Raw genomic sequence first — 13,359 nt, forward strand, 5'->3', positions numbered from 1 at the left:
TGAAATAGACTTTATATTGAATAGTTGGAGAGCGATAAGCATTTGTGTGTCTTTTTAAGGCTGCCCTGAGCAAGTGCCTTTTATTATGTTCCTATTATTGGACTCTACAGCGTCTGTTCCTGGTAACACACATACTAAGTACTGTATAACATGTTATCATCTGATTAAAACACACAATTTAAATGATATCTAACTATTGTATATTAGCTCACTGTTATAAACAGCACTTAGGGCTGAATTACAGGCAGTTTAGATATATACAACATTATGATAATACAATATGAATTAACCTCAGTATCTGGGTCTGTTATACAACCTGCAACTCCCATGGACCCAACAATATCACACCCAACTCACCATATACGTTTAGATTCTAGAGTTATTCACACAAGGTCTAATTTTCACTGGAAACCCCAACATAAATAACCCCCAGTTGAGTGGAGAGTGATCTTTCATTGAACATACTGTATAACAAATACTCTTTAAGGGGTTATATACTAAAGTCTCCTGAGGCTGCAAAACTGGGGCAACGTCTATGAAAAAGAATTGCAGCAGATTTATCACAGGAAGCCCCCTATTGCTTTCAATTGAGCCCCTTTTCTTTATGCTCTGTATTTTGCACTGGTTTGCCCTACTTTTGCAGTCAGGAGACTTTAGTAAATAGACCCAGTATGTGAAGTGATCAGAAGGGAATGCATAACGTATGACACAGAAAGACAGACAGTAAATAGACAGACTTGTGTGTGTCTATCTGTCTGTCTGTCTGTCTGTCTGTCTATCTATCTATCTATCTATCTATCTATCTATCTATCTATCTATCTATCTATCTATCTATCTATCTATCTATCTATCTATCGGAGTGACAGTTACAGGGTGTGAAAAACAGTGTGGGACCCCCTTCTCTCCGTGCAAAGCTGTGAGATCTGCAGGTTTGGCTGAGAAAAGACTTCTCTGGAGTTATCTGCAGGGCTCCGATATGCGCATGAGGGGACAGGTCTGCAGATAGAGGGGCAGGTCTGAATATAGAGATAGGCAGCTTTGAATATAGAGGGGCAGGTACTCTGCAGATAGAGGGGCAGGTCTGAATATAGACGTAGGCAGCTTTGAATATAGAGGGGCAGGTACTCTGCAGATAGAGGGGCAGGTCTGAATATAGAGGTAGGCAGCTTTGAATATAGAGGGGCAGGTACTCTGCAGATAGAGGGGCAGGTCTGAATATAGAGATAGGCAGCTTTGAATATAGAGGGGCAGGTACTCTGCAGATAGAGGGGCAGGTCTGAATATAGACATAGGCAGCTTTGAATATAGAGGGGCAGGTACTCTGCAGATAGAGGGGCAGGTCTGAATATAGACGTAGGCAGCTTTGAATATAGAGGGGCAGGTACTCTGCAGATAGAGGGGCAGGTCTGAATATAGAGGTAGGCAGCTTTGAATATAGAGGGGCATGTACTCTGCAGATAGAGGGGGTGTCTAGCCTCCTCTGTCCTTGGTGCTGATTGATACACAGGTCCCCGCACTGCGCCTGCGTTGCACTCTCCATCTCTGTATAAAAGGGGCGCACTGCTGAGCTCTTTCAGCCTTGCACCATGAGCGCGTACAGTTTCGACCCCTACTACTCCTCCTACAAGCGCAGGGTGGTGGAGAGCAGCCCCCGGCTGCACATCAGGAGCAGTTATGTGTCCCCCAGCAGGACCAGCTTCTCTCCGGCCGTATCCTCGGTGCGCAGAAGTTACACCTCATCCTCCTCTTCCTCCTCCCACCTGCATTCCGCTGACTCCATGGACCTCACTCAGGTGGCCGCCATCAGCAGCGACCTAAAACTAGTGCGCACGCAAGAAAAGGCGCAGCTGCAGGACCTGAACGACCGCTTCGCGAACTTCATCGAGAGGGTGCACGAACTGGAGCAGCGCAACAAGGTGCTGGAGGCCGAGCTGCTTCTTTTGCGCCAAAAGCACAGTGAGCCCTCCCGGTTGCGCGATCTGTACGAGCAGGAGGTCCGGGAGCTGCGCCTGGCGCAGGAAGAAGCCACCGGGGACCGGCAGAGCCTGCGCGGCGAGCGGGAGCGATTGGAAGATGTGCTGCGCAATCTGCAGGCACGCTACGAGGAGGAGGCGCTAAATCGGGAGGACGCAGAGGCCCGGTTGCTGGAGGTCAGGAAGGAAGCAGACATGGCAGCCCTGGCAAGGGTTGAGCTGGAGAAGAGAATGGAAAGCCTGCTGGACGAGATAGCCTTCCTGAAAAAGGTGCATGACGAGGAGCTTGCGCAGTTGCAGGCGCAAATGCAGTACGCGCAAATCTCGCTAGAGATGGACGTGTCCAAGCCGGACCTGAGCTCTGCCCTGCGCGATATCCGGGCGCAATACGAGAAGTTGGCGGCCAAAAACATGCAGTCCGCGGAGGAGTGGTTCAAGTCCAGATTCACCGTCCTGACGCAGAGCGCTGCGCGCAACACAGACGCGGTGCGCGCAGCCAAAGATGAGATGTCCGAGAGTCGGAGGCAGCTGAAGTCCAAGGGGCTGGAAATCGACGCCTGCAGGGGTGTGAACGATGCCCTACAGAGGCAAATTCAGGAGCTGGAGGACAAGCAGAGCTCAGAGATCGTGGGGATGCAGGTACAGGTGGCGCAGATCGGCGACAGGTGCAGCGGAGAGTGAGAGCGGCAGGACGCAAAATGTGTGTGGGTGGATGGGTTGAGGAGATTGAGAGGTCCGGGCTCACAGTGGGAGGTCCTAAGAGTTAAATGGGCAGAAGGTAAGAGGGGCAGAAGGTAAGAGGGGCAGGGGATAGAGTGGAGGTGCGTAGCGAAGAGTGTGAGAGGCAGGGGACAGTGTGGGGCGCAGACTGTAAGAGGCAGGGAGCAGGGGGGCGCAGACTGTAAGAGGCAGGGAGCAGGGGGGCGCAGACTGTAAGAGGCAGGGAGCAGGGGGGCGCAGACTGTAAGAGGCAGGGGACAGTGTGGGGCGCAGACTGTAAGAGGCAGGGAGCAGGGGGGCGGAGGAGGCATTGGACAGAGTGGACTGGCCAGCGGAGTGTGAGAGTCGCATATGGGGCAGTGAGAAGGGTCGGGGGTAGGGTGTAGGGGGTAGGGGGCACGCAGCAGGTGATGGGGTTCGGCACCCTGGACAGCGGGAGGCATTGCAGACGATCATGGTTAAACTGGATGACTCTGCAGATGAGGTAGATAAAGGGTGTAGGCATTTCTGGTGTGTGGGTCCTTCTTTGGGGGTCTCTGGATATAATGTAATTAGATTGAATATACTATTGTGATGTAGTAACCAAATATACAGACCAAACATACTGTACCTCTGGTCCCTAGGGTTTAAAGTTGTTGTATTCTGACACCTACTAATGACAAATCTGCACAAGACTGTAAAGGGGGAGAAGGGGGGGGGGGGGGGGTTATCAGAGTCATAAAGCAGCACCAGAGATTTAAAGGGAAAACTCCAGCCTTTAATAAATCTGGATATATATCACATTCACATGTCTTAGACAGGTCTGCAACCCTGCCTTTCACCATTATCACCTAGCATACAGTGCTTCAACTGCAGCAAGGGATTCTGGGAAATGACATGCACATGAACACATCATGTCACCTTTTGCCTGAAATCCATTTTACATGGTACCCTTATAAGATAATGCTCGCTGTTAATGCAGCTTTTAAACACAACATGAGATTACTGATGAGACCCCAAAATTTCAAAACAGCTGTCTGTGACTGGTTTCATTGACTTTGCATCAAATACCATGCTTTGCTTAAAAGATGTGTTAACAACGAGCATTAGTTTATGAGGGTTCCATGTAAAAATGGATTTCAGGCAAAGGTGACACGGATTGCTCATTTGCATGTCATTTATCAGAATCCCTTGCTGCAGTGGAAGCACTGTATGCTAGGTGATATGGTGAAAGGCAAGTTTGCAGAGCTGTCTTAGACATGTGAATGTGCTCACAAGTGATCTTTTTATTTGCTATATGCTAAATGGTGGAGGTTTGTTGTTGCCTTTTTCAGCCACCATAACTTAAAATGTGTATGGTAAATCCTACCATGCCATGACAATTGCAAAGCCAGTACAACCGACCTCACACTGATGAGACCCACAAGGTTGAAACAACTGTCTGTGAGTGGTTTCACTGGCTTTGCATCTAATTCCATGTTGTGCTTAAAAGTGTGTGAAAGCACGTATATTATATGATAATGGTGAAAGGCAGGGTTGCAGACCTGTCTAAGACATGTGAATGTGCTTACGAGTGATTTTTATCGTTTTATTTTATATATAATAGCTCCCTCCTCTGGGTCTGGTAAAAATCGCAACCTGGGATTACTCCCTGGTAATCAGAAGATCTGCACTGGAGGAGTGCAGGAATCTGTATCAGTGCCCATGCTGGCTAAAGCGCTGTACACAGCATGTGGCGGCTGGGTCAACTGTACACAACAACCCAAATATCTTTTCTCCTTCCCAGGATGCCATAAATAACTTGGAGGATGAACTGAGAAACACTAAGAGTGAGATGGCCAGATACCTGAAGGAATATCAGGACCTGCTCAATGTCAAGATGGCTCTAGATATAGAGATCGCAGCCTACAGGTACACACTGCTATTCCCTAACAAAAAACATGGGATTATTAACCCCTTCACCACATTGTAAGCAATGGGTATTCTGTGTAAGTAGAGCAATGCATAGCAGGCCACTCAGGTAGTGTAGGGATTAACATAACTACCGACCAACAGCAAATACCTTTTGGAACTGTCGTTCTACTGATAAATAAATCAATATGTTCTGATAAGTATATACTGTAGGATTAGATTATTCATCCTGACGGGGCACTATCTGCCTATGAGTAGCTGAAACTAGACTTAAACAGTGGGAGCAGGGAGGGCATTTATCAAACTCTCCTGGCTGCAACACCTGGTAAAAAAATCCTGCACCAGATTTATTAGAGAAGAAAATCCAACAGGTTTTAATTTTTCCTTTGTAAATTTAGTGAAGTTTTTTTTTTTTTTTTGCTGGGAGAGTTTAATAAACAAACCTCTGAATATTCACCCAATGTAAACGCTCAGGTAAACAAAGAAAATCAATTATCACATTATAATTTTTTATTAATGGAAGATACAAATTGAGTTCATTTCATGATGTCGTATTACATTTATCCTACAATGCAGTGTATAGCACACAGTATATAGCACACAGTATATAGCACACAGTATATAGCACACAGCACTGTACTGTGATTTTACATTGGATCAGCGCCTCTTGCAGGCCCTGCTGTATTGTGCCTCTGTACAAGTTCCTGTATTATCAGGGGAATGGTCCTGTCTCTCTGCAGGAAGTTACTGGAAGGGGAAGAGACCCGACTGACCTTCTCCAGTGTTGGAGGCTTGTCCAGTGGGTACATGCAGAGCACCCCTGTGTTTGGCCGCTCCGCATACAGTCTGCAGAGCAGTTCATACATGTCCACCCGTGCGTTCCCTGCCTACTACGCCAGCCACGTTCAGGAGGAGCAGCTGGACATAGAAGAGACCATTGAGTCCTCAAGAGCAGAGGAAGCCAAGGCAGAGGCCCCGGAGGAGGAGGAGGAGGAGGAAGAGGAGGAGGAGGAAAAGGAGGCACCGGAGGAGGATGGAGATGCCGGAGAGAACGCTGAGGGAGGAGGTAAAGCCTGGCACAGCCAACTGACCTGGATATCACACAGCACACTAAAGATAAAACACACACTAAAGATTAAAAGCTGCACTGTATAATGATGAGTATTTCTATATACTGATAAACACATCACGCTGTGTTGTATCATGATGCTGTGTATCCCTATACAGTGATAATGAACACCCTGCACATGGATTCAGAATATCTCTTTACACGGATAACTAACATGGTGCTCTTTACCATAAGAATCAATAAATATAATTTCTTAAAAGCAGGTAGTCGGGACAGAAGACCCCCCCCCCCACCACCTCCCAGCATGCATAGTGCCGACCTGATTTAAGACATATATCTATTGTGTTTATCTTCCCAGATGATGATGAGGAGGCCAAGGAAGAGGAAGCTGAAGAGATGGAAGAAAAAGAGGAAGAGGCTAAAGTTGGAGAGAGCAAAGACAAAAAAGAATAAAGAGAGAATGTTTGAGCAGAACTAAAATTATTCAGTCCCAGCTGTTAGTAAAAATGCTGCAATCCCCACCAAGATACTGAGTGTTCCCCAGTCCTTCACTCTCCCCCCCCTTAACTCATTTGTTGCAATACCTTCCATACCTTAAATTCTTAACCCTTATGCTTGCAGAGTCCCCCTGGCTGCTCCCAGGTTATGCATGGCATATATGGGTGAGTTTAGGAGCTGGAGCTTCAGATCATTTTATCTTCAATGCAGAGAATATCTCCTGCAGAATTATCCAGCACAGCAGGGGTTATAGTGACATCCAACAGCCATTAACCCCTTTACTGTCACATGCACATCACTATCTATCAGTCTATTTCATTTTAAGCGTGCACTTCTGGCAGTAAAGACGTTTAGATGATAAACTCAGTCCCCTGTTAACCCCTTCAGTGCCACACATGGCATTGGCACCTTTGGCACTAGAGGGTAATGGAGAGCTGTTACTGACGAAGTTAATGGTGACTTTATGTGAACATGTGCAATATATCTTGCAAATAAAGTGGCAGAACAGCATCCAGCTCCTGCAGGTTGCACTCTGTGTATCTCTTATAGCACCAAAGAAAAGGGGCATTTATATATAATCCTGATAATGTTCACAGGCGGTTTCATATACACATGAGGAAGAATGTAATCTGGGGTAAGGACGTAAACCTACATTAGATATAAACCAAGGCTGTCTGACCCTGTCCCTGATAATCTGCACTCAGGTAGTCATCTTACATTAGATATAAACTCAGGATTGTCTGACAGGTTCCCAATAATCTGCAATCTTGATGTCACTATGCAATAGATATACACTAGGAAGCTAAGCCCGTCCCTACAAATCTGGCATCAGGAGTCCACCCTACATATGATATATACAAAGGGCTGTCTGAGTTTATCCCTCAATATGTAATTAGGAGGTCACTCTACATTAGATATACAAAAAAAAAAGCCCAAAAGACCAAATCTGGAGCTTCAAAAGATGATCAAAACAGTTCTGTTGGAACACTGTTCATATAATCAAGAAACAATGTTCATTCCTTAACACTTGTATTCCTTGATAAAAATGTTTCCCTGCCAGCTCCACATAGAAATTGTAGGTGATCAGTCTTGGGGTTACAGTTTCAGTATAAACAGAAAAGATGGTGCCTGGCTGGTTCTGCTCTATTTAGAGCCTTCGCAAACCAGCTACAAAAAGAAAAGGCACCTACTGGTAAATAACTTTTAGTCCATAACTGTAGACTTCTCAGTCCCCCTATATCCTAGACTGTATCTTGATGATAAGTAAAGAGACTCACGGTTATGGAGGGTGAATAAATCCAATCCTGGTCTCGGCAGGGAGCTGTCGGTGTGCTGCTCGCCAGGTGTGCTGTATAGGAAGTGAAGAAAGCACCACCGGAAAAACAAAAATAGACTGGAGAGAGGGAATGTACAAAAAGAAACTTTATTCACTCATAGGACCAAGTGACTGGCAAAAAAAGGGCTCCGTTTTTTTGCCGGTTACTTGGTCCTATGAGTGAATAAAGTTTATTTTTGTAGTTTCCCTCTCTCCAGTCTATTTTTGTTCCGGTGGTGCGTCGTGCCTTCTTCACTTCCTACTTTAGATGTAGACTGTACCTGATAATTCGGGGACAGGCGAATTTGCCAAAATCCAATCGACATTTTTCTGTTACTTTCTAGGTAAAATCTGATCCATGCACAAAAATCTGCAGGCAAATTGGGGGGTCCCAAATGTAGACACAAAAATTCAAATCTGTGTGTATCCATTTTGGCTCTCCCACGTCCTACCTGTTTTTCCTCACACTTGTGATTGTGAGGGATGGAAGAGGGTGTGTGGAACTGGGCTGGTTGCTGGGTTAGTGTGTGGGCGGGCAGGCAGGCTTGAAGCTTTAGGCCCGTTTTATAGTGGCGGGCGCGCGCTATGCTGTGCGCGCGCGCGGATTTTTAGTTGGCTGATGTTAGTCAGCCTTTCTATAGATGTGCCGCGTGCGCGCATGGTAGGGAAAGGGGAGCCGACAGACAGCGGCAAAGATGAAGAAATTCATCTTTTCGCGCCGCTGCCTGAGCTCAAATGTATGTATTGGTGTGTGCGTATGTATGTATGTATGTATACGTGGATGTGTGGATGAGTGGATGTGTGTTTGTATGGATGTGTGTGTGTGTGGGGGGGTAAATAACTGCAGAAGTAAAAAAATAAATTATTAAACTTTTAATTTAAAAAAATCTTACTTACACTACACTTACACTTACACTCACACAACATATACACACACATACACACATATACACACACATACACACATATATACATTACCTGTACCTGCACTATATACAGGAAAAGCATGCGGCACGTGCACGCGCGTTCGCATGGGAACGCACGGCCACATCCTCTATATAACAGCCTTTAGGCAGTGAGTACAGAGATAGAGAGGGAGAGGGATATATATATATATATATATATATATATATATATATATATATATATAGAGAGAGAGAGAGAGAGAGAGAGAGAGAGCTTTAAAAAAATGTTTTATTCTTATTATGAGAGTGGTGGCAGGGGCATGAAGGGCTCTGCTGGTGCTCCTACTGTGAGACTGAGCAGACTCAATTAACATTGCAAGTAGAGCAGCAAAGGCAGTAGTAGATGTACAAGTTGCTTTTCCTGGTACCAACAGTACGAGTAGCAGTAATACTGTGGCTGCACCCCTGTTGTTGTGTGCATGCTTCAGGAACCTGCTGCTCCTACAGTATGGCTGTTTGGGCTTTGTTAGAGCAACAGTTGAGAACCTCCCCTAACCTCACTCTTTGGAGGTAGCTCTGTGTTAGAGGATGCAGGTAGTAGCGAAGATTTGGAATCGATTGCCTATTTGTTGTAGAGTAAGTTTCTGTCAGGGTCATCTTAGTCAGAAGCTATTTCCTCAGTATCATTGACCTCAGGTGATTCTGTCTGTCTAATGACATAAATGTAATGATTCCTGTGCTGAAGCCATATCTGTTGTTTGAATAGGTGTGGAAGCAGGTAATGCAGCAGCATGTGTTGCGTGCGCATGCAGGTCAGACAGGTGTCAGGGTTGCCGGAGCAGGGCCCAGTTGTAGCTTTTTGTGGTCCACCATGATTGATTTTGAATCAGTGTCAATGCATCTGGATTCAACTGCATCTCTACTGCTGCTCTTTCTGCTCTGAAACATCAACTGGTTGAAATGTGGGGGTTTAGGAGGAGGAAATACAGACAGGATTGGGTAGGACAGCATGGAGTGATTTCAACACCAAGGTGGCTACTGCTGTAAGCCCGTCTTGGCAAGGGGGTGTGTCAGTTGAGTTTTGAAAAATTTAGGGTGAAATTGGTGGGGGTGATAGTGGCTCTTCGTTGAGCTTACGGAGGAGCATCTTGGAGGTGAGGCAGAGGAACATGGACATGCCTCTCAAAGACGTCATGGTGGTAGTCCCTAGGTTGTCATTCTTGGTATTCCTGTCCCTTTTACTAGCTCAAAGGTGTCACAGGGATACGTCATCCACCCAAAGGAACCACTTCGTTAGTGTGGGAATTCTTTCAATTGCCCCACCATGGTTTAGTGTGCGACTCCTCGGTAGTACACTGCATCCTTTGTGGGGCAGAGGCATGCAGTGGCAGGAGTGGGCGCCACCTGGGGACGAGGGATCTGCAAATTCCTCTCTGCATTAACGATAGGTACTGTAGTGCTAGTGTGGTTGTGTGTCTTTAATCTAAATGCAATTTAACCCACACATTATTTCCTTACACTTTTAATGCAAAAAAAGTCAGGTGACTAAAACGTATTTTCAAAGTATAACATTTTTATTAAAGTAAATTAAAGTAAATTAGAGCTTAATAATAATTAACAAAGCCTCTGGGAAATAATATCTTCTTACAATAATACAATCTTCTTCCACCGACATCTTCTTCTGGCTGTTTCTTGTACGGATCCACCTGTAAAATAATCAAGAAGAAATGGATGCATTAATTACCCTCTGCTGCTGCGTATGCATGTTCTATGTGAACTGTATGGAATGCATATGCGTTTCATTGAATCTGTGTGCATGTGTGGTGCAGGTATTGCCAATTGAATGGAACGCATACATTACCTTAATTATCCTTTGTTGCTGTATGTGTTTCCTACATGAACAAGGTGGTGACGTTGATCAACCCGCCAAATTTGCAAAAAAAAAGATGAAAACATGAATTAAACAATGGCAAAACAATTGCATCCCACCTAACAATTGCATACTCTCTACGTCAATTATTAAATATTCTAAAAATAAAGGAATGCATTAAAATGTTTTATTTTTTAGTCATCAGTTTCATGCAGTGATTACTCCAGCACACTGTCCTCTGATGGTGTAGAATTCCATTGATTGTGTCTTTCATGTCTTGAATTCTACAGTAGTGCATTTATACTGCTTCTAAATTTCATCTAAAATTCTGTAGTTCTCAAATTTTAAGGAATGGCCCACTCGGCATAATGTTCAAAAGTCACAGTGTTGGAAGATTAGCTGGCTAAATCGACTTGGCAGTCCCCTGCTGTGTGATTTGGCAAACAGACCAAGGTAACAGCTCCAGGGTGCCATTTTCCTGCAGGTCGGCCCCAGTACACGGGGCTAAAAGCCATGAAGTCATCAACGCTGTATGAGGCGTGTGCTTCCTACCATCTGGGTATTGCATGGAGGCACATATGGGGAGGGGTGGGGTGGTCAGAGAGGTTTCCTCCAGATATCATGCTCTCTCTTGCTGCTGTGTACCAATACACAAAGAGAGACTCACCATATGCCTGACCATTTGGTCCATCCTCTTCAAAAGTAGGACAATATTTTGATCCATTCTGTTCAGTCTCTGTTCCAGATGCAGTGGCAGGGCTGTAACGCTCGGCCTGCCCACAAGCTAGACGAGACCCTGGGACTGAGGTGGAAAGGACAAATACCACACACCTAACAGTAAACGGGGGTGCGGCCGGAGTGTGGAAGTAGCGTAGCTGGTCCAGGTAACAAAAATAGAAAGAGTTCAGTACTTGCCAAATCCAGCATAGAAGGGTTAAGTCCATAAGCCATAGGTCAAGGTGTTGGGAGAGCAGCGTGGTAGAGTGTCCGTAAGCCTGGGTCATGGAGAGGAGAGAGCTGCGTCATAAGGGGCCGTTAGCCGAGTCCAAGGGATATAGAAGACTGCGAGGTAGAGAGTCCAAAGCCAAATCCAAGGGGGTCCAGAGAGCAGCGTGATCGAAATCGAAAGCCAAGGTGAAAATCCAGGGAGTCAGCAGAGAATCCAGGAGCAGGAACAGGGACTGAAACACAAGAGAGCCAAGCAGAAGCAGGCAGCACCAAGGTACAGAAGCTATGCAGAGCACTGTGGTAATGGTGAGAGCAGGCTAAATAGTGGGCTGGGACCTATCAGGGGAAAGGGAGGAGCGGAGGTGTGGTCCAAGGTTAGCCCTGATAGGGGAGAGGAGCCTGGGGGGCATAACTGGTGGAGCAGGGGCAGGAAAGCGTACTGATGTGCACGCCGTAATGGAGGAGGCGGGATCAGGCTCCTGGCACCATGAAATGGAAGCCTGGGTCCGCGCACGCCCGTAAGGGTGACGCGCGCAACCTGGAAGTGAGGAGACGACCACGGGGGAGATGCCGAGGGCTGGGGAACGCCGCCGGGGATTAGAGGCAGCGGGGAAGAGAGGTAAGGGAGCACTGATAGTGGGAGTCCCCGCAGCGCGGGTCCTTACAGAACCCCCCCTTTGAGGATCAGACTCCGGACGATCCAACCAAGGTCTGAGAGGAAATTTTTGGTGGAATCGTTTGAGTAGAGACGGAGCGTAAAGTCAGCATGCGAGACCCAAGAACGATCCTGAGGTCCGTATCCTTTCCAGTGGACCAAAAACTGGAGTTTGCCCCTGGAGATGTGAGAGTCAATGATGGGCTGAATTTCAAATTCCTGTTTTCCTGGTACAATGGCGGGAGGAGGCCGAAGTGAAGTTTGAGCAAATCGTGTGCCTTGAATGAACGGTTTCAAGAGTGAGACATGGAAGACGGGTGAAATCTTCATGGAGGAAGGCAACCGAAGTTGATAGGCCACAGGATTAATTTGTCTCAGAATAGAGATAGGGAGACAGTTTAGGGGTTGGGGCCTTTAGTTTAATGTTTTTTGAAGAAAGCCATACCTTCTTCTCTCCAGGTACGAACTTGTGAGCCTATCTGCTTGTCTCTTCTGTCTTAGGACAGATTCCTGTAAAGCAGTTTAATCCTCCTCCATGACCCCTGTAAGGTGGTTACCCTATCATCTGCTGCAGGAACTCCGGACCTGGATGAATGGATAGGTAGTCGGGTAGGATAAAATCCATAGTTTACAAAAAACGGTGATTCTTGAGTGGACTCATTCTTGAGAGAGTTAATCGCAAATTCCGCCCAAGGAAGTAACTCTGCCCAATTATCCTGAGAATCAGAAGAAAAACAACGCAAATACTGTTCGAGGGACTGGTTCATGCGTTCAGTCTGCCCATTAGTTTGGAGGTGAAGCCTGAGGAAAAAAGAAGAGTAATGCCCAGACTCTGGGAAAACGCACGCCAGAACTTTGAAACAAATTGAGTACCGCGGTCCGAGACAATGGACAGCGGAACGCCATGAATAAGGTAAAATTTATTTTACAAATATATCAGCCAAACTACTACAATTGGGTAGACCCTTGAGGGGAACAAAATGAGCTTGCTTGGAGAATCTGTCAATGACCACTAGAATTGTAGTCATACCGTTAGAAGGGGAAGATCCACGATGAAGTCCATGGCAATGTGACTCCAAGGACGGTCCGGGACTGGGAGAGGTTGAAGTAGACCGGAAGGCTTTTGACGGACTGATTTATTTTGGGCGCAGACTGGGCAAAAGGAGTTGAAAGCTCTAATGTCCTTTACCATATTGGGACACCAAAAAGTTCGCAGAATTAGATCCGTAGTCTTCTTAAAGCCGGGATGGCCGGCAGATCTGGAGGAGTGACCCCATTCAAGAATTTTAAGATGAAAACGTCGGGGTTCGTAAAGACGTCCATCAGGGACCTCTAATCCTTCGGGGACCTGTGCTTGAGACACCAAAATTTTATCCAGTATGTCAAAGGAAGCGGCAGAGATAAGCAATCGGGGGGGGGGGGGGGGACAGAATACTCTCCGGGACCTCCTGTGACCTCTCCTCAGTGATGAACTGACGAGACAATGCATCAGCTTTGATATTCTTTGTCCCAGGAA

At 46.3% G+C, this 13,359-nt stretch overlaps 1 protein-coding gene across 1 annotated transcript; it reads left to right on the top strand.

The window, feature by feature from the left end:
- Positions 1–1,440: 1,440 nt before the first annotated feature.
- On the top strand, positions 1,441–6,660 carry NEFL (neurofilament light chain). Its single transcript, XM_075601584.1, has 4 exons — positions 1,441–2,612; positions 4,459–4,583; positions 5,324–5,649; positions 6,011–6,660. The coding sequence occupies exons 1-4, from the start codon at positions 1,587–1,589 to the stop codon at positions 6,103–6,105; spliced, it is 1,572 nt and encodes a 523-aa protein (XP_075457699.1). The 5' UTR covers positions 1,441–1,586; the 3' UTR covers positions 6,106–6,660.
- Positions 6,661–13,359: the final 6,699 nt, after the last annotated feature.

Source organism: Ascaphus truei, chromosome 5 (genome assembly GCF_040206685.1).
Source record: "Ascaphus truei isolate aAscTru1 chromosome 5, aAscTru1.hap1, whole genome shotgun sequence".
NCBI lineage: Eukaryota > Metazoa > Chordata > Amphibia > Anura > Ascaphidae > Ascaphus > Ascaphus truei.

Bases quoted from the DNA above. Each gene is read 5' to 3' on its own strand.
- NEFL (XM_075601584.1), top strand. From the start codon at position 1,587: ATGAGCGCGTACAGTTTCGACCCCTACTACTCCTCCTACAAGCGCAGG. The intron at 4,584-5,323 runs GTACACACTGCT...GTCTCTCTGCAG, and splicing joins ATAGAGATCGCAGCCTACAG to GAAGTTACTGGAAGGGGAAG. The intron at 5,650-6,010 runs GTAAAGCCTGGC...TTATCTTCCCAG, and splicing joins AGAGAACGCTGAGGGAGGAG to ATGATGATGAGGAGGCCAAG.